At 38.4% G+C, this 19,688-nt stretch overlaps 1 protein-coding gene across 4 annotated transcripts in view; it reads left to right on the top strand.

Moving 5' to 3' along the window:
- The window catches only part of grm8a (glutamate receptor, metabotropic 8a), a 217,385-nt gene that overhangs the window by 90,958 nt on the left and 106,739 nt on the right, over window positions 1–19,688 (top strand). For all 4 annotated transcript variants that reach the window (XM_072377434.1, XM_072377432.1, XM_072377435.1 and 1 more), the window contains one exon: window positions 1,964–2,180. In XM_072377434.1, the coding sequence (XP_072233535.1) occupies window positions 1,964–2,180 (217 nt within the window). The remainder of the gene's footprint in view (window positions 1–1,963; window positions 2,181–19,688) is intronic.

Genomic DNA, 19,688 nt, shown 5'->3' with positions numbered 1-19,688 from the left:
TTCAAACTGGTCAACATTACGAGCTAAGTGGCAAGTCAGCCTGGATCCACTTGGTTTCTCTTCTTTTTTTTTTTTTTTTTTTTTTTTTTTTTTTACTACTGATCAGTATTTGTAATGTTTAATACATGTATTATAGCTACAGATAACTCTGTTACTCTGTCCCAGGTGAATGTGTTTTTAATAATGTCCTTATATTTGGCATTACCACCATGGCAACAATGCATGAGGACTGTTTGTTCATTGGTTATGCCAAATCCACCCCATGTATCATCAGGGTGTCAATGTTTTTACCTTTTAATCTTTTTTTAATTTTTAAAATTTTTTTTAAAACTTCCCACCTGAGAGACACATCTTAGAAAGGTGTCCAATTTCCTCCAGCGTACAATTTCTACAACTTGTCTGACATATAAATATGGACTGTCTGCCTTGGTTTCCGTCCGCAAAGGTCACAAAATGATTGACGTGTGTGCCCGAATATAAACAGCCCTGACCTTCACTAACAGTCGGTGAACCCCTGACATTCACTGTAACGGTAAATGTTCTGGTTAAGAACAGGATAATACTGTATTTCACAATAATGGTAAATTACACTTGAATATTAATCTCTTGAATATAAATTCACAAACAATGAATCTAATTTAGTCACTGTTAGATTTGAAAATGTCCCTCATTAATGCATGACACCAAAATTGGTTTTGAGTTTCTACTATCTTGTTTAAATAAACCACTTTTCACATTTATTATTTTACATTGAAATTATTTGAATTGAAGTAAGTCAGTAATGGTCAGGTAACACCTTAATCCCCATTATTAATACTCTTGATATTCCAACACTATTTAAAACTGCTTTGAAAAAGCTTTTAGAACTGTCAGAAATTGTACAAAATTAATGCCTAACCTTTTAAAACGCCAGCAGACAAGTGTAGATGCAGGGTGATGGAAATTTAAGATGAAGCCTAACTGGAATAAAGACACGGTGAGTGATGGGCTTTAGAAACTTTTCAGTCACACACAGACATTGTCTATCTCAACTATTCCCGCTCCACCAACTGGTTTCCCTGTTCAGATGCATTTATACACGAGTGCGTACGGTTGTAGAAGACGGCTGATATGTTTGGTGTTTTGGTTGAGACTGGCAGTGAGGTCTTACTTTAGAGGAATGCCAATGAGACGTGTCCAATATCACTGTGTGTGTTAATGAATGTTGGCGAGTGCAGGGTCCCCCCCTTGCTGTCCCTCTTTGTCAGGGGTAAAATCAATCTACCTGTCAGCCAATGAGCACCTTCGGCCTGCTACGTTACACGCGTGTGTGTGTGTGTGTCATTCTGTCACCCTCTTATCTATATTTTGTTGGGTTTTTTGTCAATCTGTCCTGCTGTCTAGTCCCTGCTGTCTCCTGTCTGTCTTGCTGTGTCAGACCATCTCTCTACCCTTAATCTGTCACTTCTGATGCCAATATTTAAAAATAAAGACATGACCAGTTTGCTTTGTTGTCACCTCTTTAAGTAATTTAATTTTCATTTTCCTGTTTCATTTTAATTCTCTCTCTCTCTCTCCCCCCCCCCCCCCCGCTTCTGCTTCTATATATATATATATATATATATTTTTTTTTTCTCCACAGTAAGACTGCAGGGAGTAGGAGTTAAAACTCTTGTATAGATATGTTTCCCAGTAGAATTTTTGCATAAAGATGTTAAATGAATTGGAAACTTCTCACAGTAGGATTCAACTTTTATCTTTAACACCTTACTTTTTAGGTTAGTGTAGAAACTAATTGTGATGATCCTTGAATTTATAAAACATAGTTCTAACTTTTATACTTTAATGTGACAGAAGGTGGAATGTTTCACAACTGTGCCAACACTTTGATAATCAACTAATGAACAAGCTACATTTTAGCACTGCTTCCTCCCTCTGTTTTCCTTTCATCAGTGTCTTCTTTGTCCCCACTCCACTTTTCCAGATACCCCAGATCAGCTACGCCTCCACTGCACCTGAATTGAGTGACAACAGTCGCTATGACTTCTTTTCCCGTGTGGTGCCACCGGACTCCTACCAGGCTCAAGCCATGATGGACATCGTCACAGCCATGGAGTGGAACTATGTGTCCACGCTCGCCTCAGAGGGCAACTATGGTGAGAGCGGTGTGGAGGCCTTCATCCAGATATCCAGAGAAACTGGTAAGATGTGCCTTTCCTGCTGGTCACTGGTATTTTTTTTTCTATATCTTTGCTCTTCCAGCTAAAGCTAATCACAACATGGGGTTCAGCTTGGAAAACATGCATGCATTGATTTTTCCATTTTATATGCTTGTGAGGTTTTGCCACTTCATATCAGCTGTTACAGTAATAACTGTAATGTGACATTGGAAGTACACTTTGGATTATGATAGATGTTCAGTTGCTGTAATTTCAGAACTAGAGCAAGGATAGAGCTAAAAACCTGTTGTCTAAAACCAATCAGGAAACTACAGAGGAAGTTGAGTCTGTATGCTATACAGTCTAACAAATAAGCTTGCAATGGCCAAGTGCAGCATTATCTTTCCTTTAAGCTTCACAAGCATGTAGTTTAACAAAGGTGTAGGCTCTTGAATAAGGACTAACATCAGAGGTCTTTGCTGCATATTGTGCTTGACAGTTATGAGAACTTAAGGCATCTGTCACTGGTGCAATACTTAGATGCTGACACTTTGGTGACTTAAACAAAATGTAACTATGATGAGTGAATAATGCTCATTCATCTTCTAATTAGCATCAGTGGTTCTGATAGTACCTGCTTTTCACAGCTGGTTTATACTGTCTGAGAAGCTCCTCTTTTTCAGCTCATTAAATCCCTGGAGCCATCTGAACACAGCAGGGCACATAATCTAATTAAAAAGGCTTACAGTCATGAATACCATTGCCTCCTCTCTGTTTTCTCATTTTTTCACTTTATTTTTTGATGAAAGTACCATTTGGAATATTAAACTTCAAATGCAGTGTTCTCATTTATGCCAAGTTGTTACCACTTACGACGTGAGATGCTGTAGAAGTAAAACTGAAGTGGCTCATATTGATGCTTTCACTGTCAACTGCTTTATTAATGGGGGTGGGAATCTCTAAACACCACACAAATCGATCAGTGCTGCGTTGCAATTATAAAAAGATCCATCTTTTTTTTCTTTTTATGTACAGAACCTCCTTTTTTCGCACTTTGTAACTAGGTGAGAGTAAAATAATCACTCTATCAATTTGAAGTTCCATTCAGTCAAGCATTATGCACATGAAAGATGTGTTTAAGAAAACATCTTTACATGATTATAGATCGTCAGATGTTTATGTAACGTGCTTTTGATATTCTCTCTCGTTTTTTCTTTTTGTGTTTGTGACAAGCTGATATTGGTTCATCACAGATTTCTTTATATGGACTTCTGCTTCATGCACAAGCTAAAAGTTTTTTTTTTTTTTAGAGTAATGAATATCAAACAGATGGCTGAGTATCTATTTGATAGCCAGCTCCAAAGGTGCAGAGAGATAACAAACAGCTATTAGCTGCCCTAACTTGGATATTTACTAAAAGCAGATATTTTCTGTCATAAATTGTCATTTTTCCACGCCAACACTTATCAGAGGCATGTTTTGGAAAATTCAGTGTATAGCTTGTAATTGAAATACATCCACTATCATTTGACACAGTAAACAGATGGTGAATATGATATTTACCAGATGGAGGTGTCCTGCTGCGATTTGTGTTTCTGCAGGTGTTTGTGCTGTCTACCGTTATTTTACAGATCAATCTGCTGTCTGAACCTCCGTACCTGCAGAAAGATAATTACCTACAAACCTTTGGTGCTTCCCGTTTGGAAGCTTCCACAAGTGAGCCAATCAGTGAAAAAGTAGGTTCTAGAGAGGGAGGCTTTGAATGAGCACAGTGTGCCTCCTTTAGAATACAGCCGCTACAATCACACAGGTGCTGAACATGTACAATGTACTGTTCAAATGGAACGTGGCATCATCATTTCAAGTCATTGAATAGCTTTGCACACTTCATAACTCCAAATAATTTATAATTATTTCAGAAAGGGAGAGAGATGCAGGTCTTCTTGGTGAAGCATCGTGCTGAGAATGAGGGTTTGGCTAGTGTCCTGTGATTCATTGAAATCTGGCGGTTAGTAGAAGCCATAAGTAAGGGTAAATGTTCTTCTGCTTGTCAGAAAGCTACAACTAGTAAACACAGAAACTTTGTCAAATGCGCCATGTTTTTCAGCATGTCAACACCTTAAATTCAGCTTCACATGTTGGAGCCATAATTGAATCCTGAATATAAGAGTGAGCAGCACGATGAAGTGCCACAACAAAGATTAGAGCCAAAAGTTTAGAGGGAAATATTTCAACCCCAGGATTAGGCCTAGTTGGTAGGAAGAACTGTTGAAGTTACCTGGAACCTTTGAGTTTGTGACTCTTGTTTAATCTCAAGTTGTATAGCATGAACAATTATTACTGTATGTGAACACACTGTTCAAAGTCAAACATCTGCTTGCTTCAATCAGCTGAAAACAAAACTCAGGCACACTATGAGCTGTGCACACTATGAACGGCTCCACAATGAACGAAGAGAAAGACATCTGATTTGGAGTAGTAAGCAGTAAATATTATCAATAAAATACATTTCCCAGAGGTTATGTTCCAAGACACGGATACAAACACCCACAACTCATGTGACATGCTGAACGGAGAGCGCTCCAATTGGTAAGAGAGGAGTAAATGCTAGGAATAAAATGTTAATTCTAGGGCACAAATAAAAACATTCACATTCTGTAGAAATATGTAATGTTGTCATATCTTGAGCAGCCGAACCAAGCTTTCTAATTTCCCTGCTGTGTAATCTGCTGTGTTACCGATGGGATGGAACCGACACTGCAACAAGGAGCATCTTTTCACACTTCAACAGACTTGGTATAAAACCCCAGAAGTAATGTTTGAGTTCCTTGAAAAAAACCTAAGAGCCTTTAGAGTAGTGTGCTTTTAGTTGAAATGTACCTTCAGAGTTAAAAGCTTGGGATTCTTACGGTTGTTTGCCAGCAGCCTTGATGGATTTCCTTCTGAAGTTTCCTTTTTCTTTTTGACTTGTCTAAGTTCTCAAAACAATTTGGTTAAATTTGATTAAATTTTATACTTGAAATTAAATCAGGTGGATTAAACTAGAGGAAATGAGTGACAGATATAAAAAGGAAGGAAACACCAAGAGATTGAACTTGTCACTTGTAACTGTCTTTTTTATGTAAGTTTAAAAAGCCCGATCTCTGTGGTTTTGAGTGCATGAAGTTGTGTGAATACCCTCTCAAATTGATTTATGAAATCCTCCAAGTGATGTTGACAGATCAACATGCTGTCTGTTTTGTTTATGTCACAGATGTTTATTGAAATTGCATTACGTTAGATGCTGACAAATATTTACAGACTAACGGAGCTTAAGACGAGGAGAGAATCCATTTGAGAAAATGCTCTTTTGATCTATTTTGATCACTCTTTTGCTCCAGCCAACACTTTTGCTTCATTTCTGCATTATTTGTGTGCTGTTGCATAGATGACAGCTTTGTGTGTTTGTTTATCCCATCTGCGGTCTATCTGTCCATCTCTGTCTGTGTGTGTCTTCAGCCAGCTAACCCAAGGCACTACGGTGTGACAGTCAGCACATAGATATTTTCTGTGGTGTCAGATCACTGTGTGTGCGTGCCACTATAGTGGTGTGTGAGCCACTATAGAGGATAAAGCAGTCCTCAGCATTGTGTGCATTTGTGCTCTGGAGGTCAGCATAGCATATTTTGTTTTGTTCTGTATATGGGTGATGGGCTTCTTGCTGTGGTAGCAGTCATTTGTTTACTCTGCAGCTGTGAAGATGCAAACTGAACCAAGAAGATGAAGGACTGGCAAAGGTGACAAAGTGATGAAGACAGGGGGGCAGGAGAGGAAAGTGACAGAGTATCAGTGTATATTTGTGTACCAAAGTTGTGAATCAAACTTCAGGTTGTGAGAAATGAATGGTGAGAGACAGAATAACACAAGAATAAGACATGAAAAAGACAACAGCAACAGAATTTCTCTTAGTATAGATGCTTTCTACTACCTGGTTTTCCAAAAATGCACAGATGCTTGTTGACATATTCGCACTTGAATGGATGATGAACACCCACACAAAGAGCCGCGGGAATTTCTTGGTGATTATTTTGTGATTACAGTGTAATAATTGCGAGGCAATCTGATTACTGGTACTAAACGGCCATATTAATTGGTGTGTAATCATTCGCTGGTGTTTCTTGACACCGTGTATGTGAGAGAGTGTGTCCATGAGTGTGTAAATATGCCATGCTTGCATGTTAATCACCTGAAAGTTAGCATAAGTCAGGGGTCGCCGAGTGTGTCAAGTCTGGCGCTGTTCTAATGATGGAGCTTGTTTAATGGTGCTTCGTCATGCTTTTCTGTTCTGTTCTTGTCTTGTCTTTTTTTCTTATTTAGTCTTCGAGTCCAAATATGTCCTACTTTTACTTGCTGCTGCACAGCTGCAATGCCAGAGTTGGAGAGAAATTCTGCACTACTAATTTTTCAGCCAAGCCCACAGACCAGTCAGCAAAATCTTTGTTTCACGAGAAAAATGCTTTAGGGAGAGCTGGAAATAGCTTTGTATTTCAGGTTACAGTAATGAATGAATGCAAAGTCTGGGTGTTATTGTTCAACACATCAACTTCTGCAGTGTTACAAGATCATCACTCTAAAGCTATAATTAGCATTGACTATTGGCAGTGAAGATAAATTGACATCTTACTGCAGAATTCTTTACAGCAATGTGATAAATAGATGTTGTCATCAGCCACTGCATAATGTTTTTAAAACAAAAAGATGAAAAATAATAATTTGAAAGGGATTCACATGGAAATATTACAACATATTCTGTTTACATATTTGTTGGCATTTGACAGATAAAGGCAGCTGGAAAGTGAAATCTAGATATACGTTCAACTAAGTGCGTGGGTGTAGGAGTTAGATGCCACTTGACAGACATCTTGGCAGATTTATGTCAACCTACTTTTGTCTATATCCTGGGAAGTAATGTGGTTTCACTAATGATGTGTCTTTTTTTGAGTGGGCTGGCTTCAGATGTTCAATCACCCCATCCGTAATGTAAAAAAAAATGTGCTCAGCCATGCCTACATCCTGAAATATCTTCACGGTGATTTTACAGCATATGCAGCCTGTGTGCTTTAACCCGCAGCTATGGCTTTTCATTCAGGCAGAACTAGTCACAGACACAGCTCAGTGAGCATGTTCCAAACATATTTATTCATCATTAGTAACTGTTCACAAACTGCTTGCAAAAAAAGAGAGAAAATTGAGTCTCTACCCGATAAATCAATGTTAACCCTATGATGATGGTTTAATCAACATATAATGCAAAGGTCAGTTTTAGAGTGTTTTCAGGGGAAACTGTGGGGGGAAATGACCCTTTTGCCATGCTGAATATGCCTAAATTCACATCTACATTACAGGAAATAATTATTCTATAAAGAAAATGTTTCCATTTTGTCACAGTGAGGCCAACAAAACAAAGCCAGCTCCTCTTCAGTGTCTTTTTCTGTCAGTTTGTCATTTCAGTGCTCAGGTAGTGGAAGCTCCAAAAAAAAAAGTGCTCCATCACAAGCTTTCCAGCTGAAAAATGGTCTGCCATTTTTGCTGTACCACCCTACTGTTGATCCTCACTTTGGCAAACACAGCATATGGCACTTAGACTGTAGCCTCCTATGTCAAGCTGTGAGTTTGGAACACATGGGTTTATATATTATAAAAGAGGAGGTGGTAGTATATTTACTGAAGACTTGCAGAAGACATCTTTTAAATCGAGTCACAGCCCTTTCTCCTTCTGGTATCCGCCCTTACCTCCCAGCGGCATTTAGTTGGAATTAAAACCAACCACATCTACATTCAACCTCACTGAGACAGACTGAAAGTGAATATGTGTATGCATGAGATGAGAGGAACAGACTGTGGGTAAAATCGTTGTATTAGTAACTGTGTATATAATCTGAGAAAGGCGTGTGTGTGTGGAGTGAATTCATCAGCTCAGGACAGTCGCCTCCCTCTGACACTGGCCACCTTTCAGAAGCTTGGAAGGCACTACTGAAGATGGGAAGGAAATGAGCAGAAGAGAAGAGAAAATAATTAAACTTTTATCTCCTGATTCATTTAATTAGTTCTCTGGCTCTACACTAATCTTCACCCTTTTTGCTTAGCTTTGTCTCTTTGGTTCCCTTTCAGATCACTTTTGCTCTGCGCAATGGGGGCGGTCCTCTCCAAAGTCTTGCTGTTAGCTTATGTTTTATTCATTGATTTGGATTCACACATTATTTGAAAAGCACTTTGATGCCTACTAGATATATCTCTATTTATAAACTCTGTGGTTGTTTTAGATTACACTTGTGTTAGAAAATGATTTACTAGATTTTTTTTTTTTTTGGGGGGGGGGGTACTTGTATGAATTAGCTACTTTGTAATGTAAAGTGCTGTGAAAAGGTTTTGAGCCATATCCTTATATATTACCAGGATAACCTGAAATAAATGCAGCATCTTTCTTTTTTTAGAATATATGCCAATATGTGCAAGCATAACTGGGAATATGGCATATCAGTACAAAACAGCCCAAAACCTCTGTCATTTCTTTAAGTAGTCTTCAGGAATAGTTCTCCAGGCTTTTTGAAGGGCATTCTAAAGCTCTTCTTTGGATGTTGGCTGCCTTTTGTTCCGTTCATTGTCAAGATGATCCTGCACTGCTTTAATGAGTTTCAGGCTCTGGGGAGGATTCATCCCTCCATAAGACCTGTTGCCATTGGTTTTCAGTCCACTTCTAGTATCATTCGTCATACCTCAGTCTTTTCTCCCTGTTTCCCTTCCTTAAGAATGGCTTCTTGACAGCCACCCTTCCATGGAGACCATTTCTCACAAAGCTTCAGCGAACAGTGAATGGATCAGCTGAAGGTCCAGACGCATCCCTCAGGTCCTGTGTCAGGTTTTTTTTCCTGTGAAGGATGTCAATTGGAGATACTTTGAATCTGTTGTAAATAGTTTTATTTTTTTTCATTGCCTGCCACTTTTTTTTTTTTTTGTCCCTGTCAAGTTTCAAATTGCAAAAGATGCACTGCACACCATGTTGAAATGTGCCATGCTTTCAGCCAGAAGCTCTTTGGGAATCACCTTGTTGCAAAATGATAGTTTATGCATTTAATACTTTAGTTGCATCTACAGAAAATGCCAAAGAATTTTAACTCATTTCAATTAAATAGATTTTAATGGGGACATATTTTGGAACAGTAACGTTTTAGGTGTCTGAAATCACTATCAACCCAAAAACACTGAACACTGTTTTTGGCTCTTTTGGTTTTAAAATATCTCACTTGATTTTCAGTGTAAACTTGTCACTTTTTAAGTTCACTCCGCCTCCTCTGCTAAGCCTCAACCTCTGAACCCTGCCTGCTCACGTCCAACCTACTAGACTGATGAAGCCAGCTTTGCGTGGGAATTTTCTGTTGTTAGCTGTACTGAGAAGCGTTCATGTTGCATCTACCCTCAGCATCACAGCATATAAAAAGGTCACGTACAAGGACCGAAACAAACCTTTGGAAACTTTCAGAAAGCTTGAAAAACTATTGCAAGATCTCCTGCACAAGATCTCAAGATCACCTCAAAAGATTACAAGAAAGCCTGGCTCTTTTGAAGCAAAATATAAAGAAACGAGAAGTGGACCACAACCTTTGCACAGCACCGTAATTATCTTCACAAATTAGTTGGATCATAATACATAAGGATGTGCTTTGTCCATAATGTGATAATACAGTTGTGGAGCTGAAACATAGAGAATCACATTTTCTACAAATTGTGTGAAATGCAAGAGTTTTCTGAGGCACACACCCTAACAACAACACAAATAAATGCTCAAGAGGAAGCACACGGTCTAACTCTCAATTGACAGTGGATGTCTCTCGGGTTGAATTAGCTCTCTGTTTCTTGTCCTTGATTATGCTCCCCTCACAGCTTAAGACTTGTACTATTCATCACTATGCTCACAGTCACACACACACAGGGATGCCAGACATCAACCCATCCATTTGTAACTAATTACACCAACCGTGGCTTTAATCTCAAGGTGAACCGTCTTTGTTATCTGAAGGGCCCAAACTCTCAGCTGTTTGTAGACTTGTTTAAACTGTCTGTTTACACTGTATGTATGTGTGAACATTTGTTCAGAATGAGTTAAGTGACTGTTAATTAGAATTCAACTTATTGACATGTCTTCTTTGCATTGTCAGCTTGTGGGATTCTATTCAAAGAATAAAAAACATCTTTACAGGCTCCAGATTCTAATATAATTTGGCGGATGTTGTCTGTATGCTACCAGTCTTATACCTGGGTGATGAAAGACAATAGCTATTAGATGTTAACAGCCCTCTGTGGATGTCATCAGTATTGCCAGTGGTCTTCAAGGTAATTATTACCAGAGCAGCTCTGAGAATTTCATCATATCCTTTCAAAAAAAAGAAAAAAAGCCATTTTTTGCAATTTCCACTTAGCCTCTTCAATAAAACATGCAATAGAATATGCCTGCTGATTGCCATTAAACTCTGGGGTTGCGTGTGATCCTTTTTCAACCTTAGTGATTATTTAGGAATTACAAAACATTTGGGCTGCAGTGGAACATATTAAAAGCAGGTTTCATGACTTTGTAGATTGAAAAATATTTTTTTATTTTTTTATTTTTTAGGCTCATTTATTATTGACAAGTTTTAGAGTACATCGCCATTTACCACAGACTGAATACTTTAATACAGCATGTTGTGACCGGGGTGTGCTTTAGTGCACCTGCTGTAGTTTAAACTGTGCCTCAGTTACATGTATAGTGTCCATTTTAGCTTCAGTGATTCTCCTGGTACAGAGACAGAGCAAGAGTGTGCTGGGCAGACAGAATCAGAGATATGAAGTACTGGTGTGTGCGTGCGTGCGTGCGTGTGTATATTTTATCTATGATTTGATTTTGCACATTTTGATATATTAAAATGTGCAAAATCTATATATATATATATATGAAAAGATATGCTTGTCTTTTATATCCATGTGCACTTCTGAAGTGTGTACTTAGTGTTTTTAGGTAGTAGAAATCTGCCCGCACAACTTAAAAGCACTTTCAAGCCTCTTCTCTGTTCTGCTCCAGTAACTTTCTTTTTCCATCCTCATCTCTTTTTTCTTTCAGTTTTTCATCTGTCTGCAGTTGGACTCTGGGGTTACACTTAAAATAAATGGTCAGAACCAATGTTGGCTGGCACAGAGCAAAAAATAAGTAAAAACTTGTTTAACTGTAAAACCTCAAGTTGCTTTGAGACTTTCGTCTTAGAGCTCAAGCAATGGTAAATCTACCTTTACCAAAGGGAGTTTGAGAAAGTAGACAAGGGATTAAATGATTTGGTGCGGATGAACACACAATTACTGTTTTCCATCAAACAGAAGCAGAGAACTTTATACACCACGCCTTATACATTCATTCCCATATGAAGCTCTGTTATCTGGGCAAGTGTACAAAACTCTTATCCCCTCTGAAATTAAACTTTTTTGGTGGATTGTGGAGAGACCACACTGTGTTTTGGCTTACTTGGAAGTTTATGAATGAAGAACTGGGACGAGATGCACAGTGCACACTTGCATGTTCTACTTGCTCACACTTGTACTTAGTACTTGCAAACTTACAAATATGGACCCTAATTTGAGGATTACACATAAGTTCAACTAAACATCACCTCTTCTCAATTAAATGTAACCCTCTTTGATTGAATCAGGTTTTAAAAAAAAATAAAATCCGCCCTGTTTTGCCATTAAACTGTCACTTCCATGATTTTAAGAAAAGGCTCCGTATAGCTTAGTGACTTTCTGCTTTGAGCATCATTTGTGGACAATTAGATTTACATTCAGGGATCAAAGCAGTGTTTAACTTTGATGTTTTCAGCCTCTCAGGATCACCATTGTATCCTAATGGGGAAGGAAAAAAAACTTTGACTGCTGCATAACTTGGAACCAGACTTGCATGAAAAGGATGGAAACTTGATGCTTCAAACAATACAGAATTGTAATGCATGGAAGAAAAGTGGCCATAACATCTTGTATCATCCTGCATAATCGGCCCAAAAGTAGCTGCATAAGGCTCCCTGTCCAGAGAATGAAGCGATATGTCAATGGGGACATTTTTGGGTCAAGTTACTGCTGTATACACTTGCACTACCACTTCACACTTTTATCCCTAAATAACAAACATCTTACTTGAGTACATTTGAATATTCAATTTTAAATCAGCTTTCAGAGTGGTCTCAGTTTAGAGAATAGGGGAGGAATTCTGACCTGGAAGCTAACCTTACAGCTACTCACAGCATGGCCACAGAGGAGGAAATATGTACTCGTATGTACACTTTCGCTGTGATATAGCATTTTTGCAGTTGCAGAACAGATGTATCGCACAACTCTAAATGCACTCGCACACAGACGCACAAGTCCTGTCTTTCATCTGGCAGAATTGGCAAGCTGACTCCTGAACTTACTCTGCGCATCTTTTCTTACATTCTGTCTTGCTGCTAATAAACCGAACTTGGCCAAACACAAGCATGTGCATGGACATATCCTCGTATCCTCTGTGTCTTCCCGCTGCCTCATTGTGTGAGTGAGTGGGCTACAAATACACACTCACCCACATGTAGCCCAACAGGCTGATGGATGGGGAGCTGGCAGAGGCTGATTAGCTGGGAGTGAATGGGGCAGAATTACAACTCTGTCGGCTCTGCGATTGCATTGTTGCTTCGACAACGATCCATGTCAGGATGCTGGGATGAGGGAAGAGTAATCAATGCTCTCAATCTGTCTCTGTGTCTGTTTATTTCTCTGAAACCAAGCAGAGACTTTCTGATTAATTATTTTTGTTTGTGTTCCCTCACTTCCTGGTTCACTTATCCGCCTGCCAGCGTTTGGCCCCTTCACTATACAATTCCTAGGTTATAACTATGCGCTTGTTGACCTTCATATTAGCTTTTTTGCTTCTCGCCTTTCATTTCCCCATCACAGTTCACCTTCTACTTGTTTTTTTTTCTTCCCCCCACTCCTGACCGCCCTTTTGTCCTCCATGTTCATTCGTATAACACCTGCGTGCCATCTGCACATGCGCCACTTTTTAAAGGCAAAATAAATCATATCCTCATGTTAGCACTTGTGAAACTACATTTAGCATGAATGTTTTTTTTGTTTGTTTTTTGTAGATTTTTGAAAACAATAGAATAGAATTCAACTTTTGACATTGCACATGTCACAAGTACAAAGCAACAACCGCTTTGGTTTAATTTTTGTTTGCATGAATAGAAGAAATGTGGAGATATTGTCTGGCCCAAATGGAATAAATGCAGCATGATATAAAATGATAGTGAATATAAGGCTGGGAAAGAAAAAAGAAAGAATTTAAAAGTTAAATCGGATGAAGAGACCTACAGCATATTGTTTGAATGCTAAATGACACAGTAAAACAGATGGAGGAAACTAACTGACACTCAAATGCTCTTGCCAATTTCCTTGAGAAAAATGGAGCTCTCTTCATCTTGTGAGAGCCCTGACTCGTATAGCATACAATCTTACTGTCTGTTTAAACTCATAATGTAATTTACACTAAGAAAATAGAAGTCAATGGAGTCTTAGCTATCAAAGTACTGTGCTTTTTTTTTTTTTACATTGACAGCCCTCATATTTGCATCTAAATGATGGTTGATGGTGGCAGGTACTGCAGACCTGAATATGTGACGGAGTTGGCAAAGGAACCTGACAAATGATGGGTATTGGCTGAGAGTTTGAGGCATTTCCACCACTCCCCACTTTAACAAACATAGCTGTGTCTCCACAGTTTGACAAAGTAATTTATTCCCACTCTGCCAGTATGGAACTGCAGATTTAAAAGTTTCACCACTTACCCAAGCCTTCCCCATTTTTCACTCCAGAGTGATACTGTTATTATTCAAAAGAGAAAATGGGAATTTATGCAGGCTTAGGCCCTATATCTTTACTTAGTTTTCCTTCTGTGTTTTCTTTCTCCTGTGCTTGCTTCCTTTGTGTTTCTCATTAGAGGTGTTTCCTCCATGGTTTTGTAGCATGTTAAATTTGTTTTTAGTGGATTTCTGTCTGGCTGTTTTTCCATCTCATTTTTCTTCTTGTCTCTTAAATCAAAAGGTATATGTTGTGAAATGGGCATAGATTAGTTTAAATTGGTTTGTTAATTCAAGGGAGAGTCTGGCTTTAGGCTTATTTAGACTTTTGAACGGAGTTAATTAGAAAGGTAGGCTCATCAGGCATATACAGAATTCAAGATAAATTAGTTAAATTAGTATATACAATATGCTTTGAAGAGATTGGTATTTCAAATATGTAACATGTATAATGTCAGCTGTCAATTCTTCTAATATTGACAATCTCAGCCCATGTTACGAAATAGTATCGGGTATAAGGAGCTGAAGCAAAACCCAAGATATGAAAGTACACTGACATTCATGAGAGCAAATGCCTACACGTAGACTGAAAATATAACCCTGTTAACTGATTTGAGCTGAACCTCAAAGAATATTATTGGTCATGTAATTTGAGAGAAATTATCAAAGCTTAAAGGCAGGACAATGACTTAGTTTTCTCACTAAATTTTCACTTGATATTAAGAGTATTTATCAAAATTAAATTATTTTTAAATATTTTTTATTTAAGCAACATCAGATCTCATGGGTGCTGGTGATTGTTAACGATGCATGCAGAGGATGGTCAGAAAATGAATTATGGCTTCTGCAGTGACGGTGCCTCCTTGCTTGAACCAGAGTGTTAGAATTATCAAATGAAGTTGAGTGGAAGATTAAAGCAGGATTTCATAGGCAGCTTGGTGAGTAAGACCAAGACTAACTAAAGTTAAAAGGCTGTTTCCACCCATTCAGCTATGTTTTACTCATTTTGGGCTGTCTTGGGGCTGGGGATCCTACAGGACCCAAAGTAAAGCTCATGGGAGTAGGCAGTAATGGTCAGAAATCCACTAGGAGTGGTCCCAAGCAGAGTCTGAGTCCAAAGGTATCTTTCTGTGTTAAAACTGAATTTACCACCACTGAACAAGGGAGCACACTCCATTTTATTGTCTTTCTGTGTCTCACACATTAAGCACGTGTTTCATTACCACATTTAAAAAAAAGAAAACATTACTGGTCATGAAAATGTCACCACTGGGTTAATAGAAGTACCATGTTCTCCTCATCGCTCTCATGTCATGTACAGTATATTATCTCTTTAAACACAGGGAGGTGAACATAAAAATCACTGGCCTGTACTTGAACAACTCCTTCTCTTTCCTCAGTACCCACTAAAACTCATGCTGGATTTTCAATACTTAATAAGATTAATGTCCTAAAAGTTATCTAAATTATGCATATCTAGTGGCCTTTGATACATTTTCATAAAATTGTTTCCACATACTTTTCAGGCCAAATCCTCTGTGATTTTAGGCTGTCTCAGTGACTCTTCTCATGCATCTCTAGACAGACTCAGTCGTGCCGTCAGGATTCTGTAGAAAAATGTTGAAATGTGCGTTTTTGCTGAAGGCATATATTTCAAACCTGCTAGGTTGAAGTTTCGACAAATCAACAAGACTTATGTGACATGCATTTTTAGACATTAACATTAGAGGTGGGTAACAGTTGCTAACAGATGAGAAGTAAACTTGGACAATAATGATGACACACTCCCAATTAAAATGCTCCTTTCAGACTTGGACATTGTTTTCACAAGCTGGTGGGAAGTTCCAAACATCTGTGCCTCCTGGGCTGGATGCCAACAGTAAAGTGAAAAATGATCAAACAATACCAGCATCCTGCAGATTTGTTGTTTAGATGATAGATTTTCTGTTTTTGTCCTCAAAAAAGTTGAAAAATGAATAATAAATTGTACATTTAGTTTAACATTTGTTTTTTGGCTCATCTGACATGATGGACAGGATCATGTAGAAATGTATGGAGATGCAGTACATCAACTAGCTTGTAATTACAACTTGGCGTGCATCAGTGTATAGTTTTTGAACCTTTAATGCGATGCTGTAATGTTTTGTGCTGTGAAGCAATTAATCTATCTCACAGATTGAATTGTGAGATTGAGTTTGATTAATAAGATAGTTTTTTTTTTTTTTAGTTTAGAGCTCAATGCACCAAAGGTGTTATGGCTACTGACACAGCTTTGTTTGCTCTTTCAGTCTCTAAATTAATTTACTGTTGTATATCTTATACAACCAAAGTAGTCGAACATGGACAGACATTCAGTAAAATAGCTTTTTAAAATGAACCAGCTGAGCATTACTTATGCACTGTTTATTATTCATTTGGTTGTTTAGCTGAATTCATTACTGCAGGCTGCTTGTTTTGCTACAGCAGGAGAGTCAGAGGTGGAAAGGTGTGATGAAGTTTTTACCTATGGTGAAAATTTGATGTTGGCTTTGCTCTTGATCTGAACATGCCAGCTGTTCACAGGAAAGTTTTCTAATTTAACTTCCCACACACAGATGTCCTGGCAGTGGGGTCTTCGACCACGAGTGTAGATGTTCGGGTTGAATTAGAAACTAGACCTTTCAAGATGGAACACCTCGACAAACATTTTTAGGGATTTTTTTCAGGCTAGTTTTTTTATTAGAATTATAAAGGTTTGAGTGGTATGGTTCTGACATTTTTTTCTAGCCAAGCAATAACTTTAGCTAGTTAAAGAAAAAGAAGAAAATAGAACAACAACACTACACAAGAAAAAAAAACACAAAAAGCAACGACAACAAAAAAATTGAGTTCACCTGTTCCTCCAAGAGGCTTTGACCCTATTTTCAATTCATGAGGTAGAAAATACAAGGAAATGTGCTGCTCAACAAGCAATGTTTTGCTGCTTGTAGTACTTCCCTGTAATTGTGATTGTGGTGGTCGGTGCTGGACTCTGCATGAGCCTACGGCTGTTCTTGCTGCACAGCAGAATGCAGGAAGCTTTTTATTGAAAAAAGAAAAGGTTCCACTCCAACTTTTTGTACGACGTGCCCCTTATTTTTTTTCCTGCCTACTGTTCTTTATCCTCTGTAGGCAGCCTACAGCTGGTCTGTGACTGTCTCTTGATCTCTGTCCTTCCCATCACACACATCAATTGTCCATCTTAATCAAATTAGGTGTTAGTTGCCTGTTGTGAATTAACTCATCTCAGCAGGTTGTTTTTATCAACTCTTGTCTGTGGAGCACCTCAGGCGATTTATGTACATGTTTGTATTCAACTGCATGTTTGCTGTGCTGCTGGTGATGCAAATTTGTCTGTGTATTGGTACAAGCTATGTGGGTGCAGTTCTGTGTTTAACCCTGCAGCTTTGGTATGGAAATAGCCATTGTGGATTTTGTTTAGGTTTCTCAGAGTCCAGAGGCATGCTAGGGTTAATTGGCATCTCTAACTCAACCATTGGCATTTAGCTGTCTGTGTTAGTCCAGTGATGGACTAGCAAACTGTCAAGGGTATCTCACACCACTTGCTCTCAATCAGCTGGGATAGACTCCATCTCCCAGTAACCCTTCATAGGATAAAGTGGACAATGGATGGATAAATAATGCTGCACTGTAGATTTTGCAGATTAGTTGCATCTCAAATGCAAAACCTGTAACCAATTAGAGTTTTCCGTTTAATACACATTTTGTATGTGCACAGCTGTTTTTTTTTTTAAATTTTCTATTAGTATTCATCCTTTAATCATATGATAATCCTTGGGATATGACTTGCTAGCCTTAAAACCAAATTTTTTTCATAAAACCTGTTCTATGAGCTTTAAAGTCGCAATGTTAAAGCGGATGAAACTGACAAATATAATGTACCACTGTGAACGTACACATTTTTGCACGTGAACTTTTTTTTTTTTTTGAGTGAATGTAAGCATTTCAGTACCACATGAAAGGTCCATGAATGTGTATAAGTCTGTCTGCTTGTGTCTTTTTATGATATCTTGATTAGCGGTCTATATTAAGTCTTCAGTTCCATAAACACCACACACAAACACTACCTTAACCATAAGTTTTGACCCTCCAAAAACCCTTCAAACACAGTCATCCCCTCATATTGTTCATCAGTTCAAGAAGTAAAGAAAGTCAGAGTCAAAGTTACGGAGCCAGTTGAAACCACAGTTATTGTCAGAGATTGAAAACCCTGAGTGAGCAGGACTCCGGAGTGCAACCAAAGATATGTGGAGTACAACCAAAGATATGTGGAGTGCAACTAGCTTTTCTTTTTTTTACTTTTTACTTAGTTACACTTGTGCACCAAAAGTTTTTTGCCTCCCCTTTTTTTTTCTTTGCTCATCCTGCTCTTTGTGTGAGCTCTCTCCCCCAACTCACTGTCATATAAAAGAATGTCGTCATCAGAGGCAGAAAAGGGACATATCTGCACCTCTGGCTTTCTCTGCCAAGGAGATTCATTTAAGGTGTGTGTGCTTTTGTGACCTGTACTTTTGGTTGCTCTCTGAGAGCCCCATCCTAGCAACTGCTAAAACATGCTTGCCTTCTGTAACTCTGACCTGATAAGTCTCCTCTGTAACTGGGGTGGCAAATGGTTACCCTGGCTGAACATTTGAGGTAGCATCAGATTCTGAGCCAGAGCACACTGAAAATAAAAAAGCTAAAATAAGATGCATTATGGAGAGACTGGTTAGCCCGGTTTCTGTGGCTTAGGTATGATAAGATGTCAAAAGTAATGGGCAGCATCTAGAGAAACGAAACATGGTAACTGTGCTTGTTGTCAACAAGAATTAAAATGCTGAATAATCCCAGTGAAACAGTCTGTTGTGAAAACAACATAGTGCTCTTCCTTCCTGCAGTATTTCAGTGTCAGGCAGCAGTAAGCTGAAGCAGTGAGGGGTTCAAGATGATAATAGGATTCAACAGTGCTCATGGTATAGCCAGAGAACATTATTTTTGATTAAAAATGAGTTTGATGTAAACCTTTATGCACACATTGACTAGTTGACAGATAGATCAAGATAAATGACAAACCTCCTGCCTGCATCTTAATTTCTGTTTACAGTCAATGACGTACCTACCTATAAGTATGGAAGATAACAAATTTATCTACCCTCAGCACTGTTACATACAAATCGGTCACCTTTTAAGTCTTGAAATATCATCTAATGGCTTTTCATCTAGCTATACTCATTGAATCATTTATCTGGACTTTAATTGCATGAGGACCATTTCTATAGATAATGGTCTGCTCTCATGTGGCTCCCAGAACTTCAACAGCTGGCAAAACACAGGATTCTCTACAACTAAATATATCCGTACATCCTTATTTCTGACAGCTGCTACAGGTTTGGTGGTTCTTGGCACGAAGTAAGTTGAGAGCACCATGTAAAGTCTTAACAGATCAGTGGGCTGGCTGTGTCTCATGGGGTTGTATATGTTTGATAATGGGGAAGACAAATATTGTGTTTAAATTAAAGAGTTAATTCAGGTTTAGGAACATTCTGGTTTATATACTTGAAATTTAGGGTTGCCAATAATTCAGTTGGATCTGATCGTATATGCAGAGTTCTTGAAGCAGACTTGGAAGTTTGGATTTATAAGCTTG

Source organism: Leuresthes tenuis, unplaced genomic scaffold, assembly GCF_036924035.1.
Source record: "Leuresthes tenuis unplaced genomic scaffold, fLeuTen1.0.hap1 SCAF_23, whole genome shotgun sequence".
In the NCBI taxonomy this organism is placed as follows: Eukaryota; Metazoa; Chordata; class Actinopteri; order Atheriniformes; family Atherinopsidae; genus Leuresthes; species Leuresthes tenuis.
Note: the sequence above shows the minus strand (reverse complement) of the source record. Positions and strands in the feature narration are given on the sequence as shown.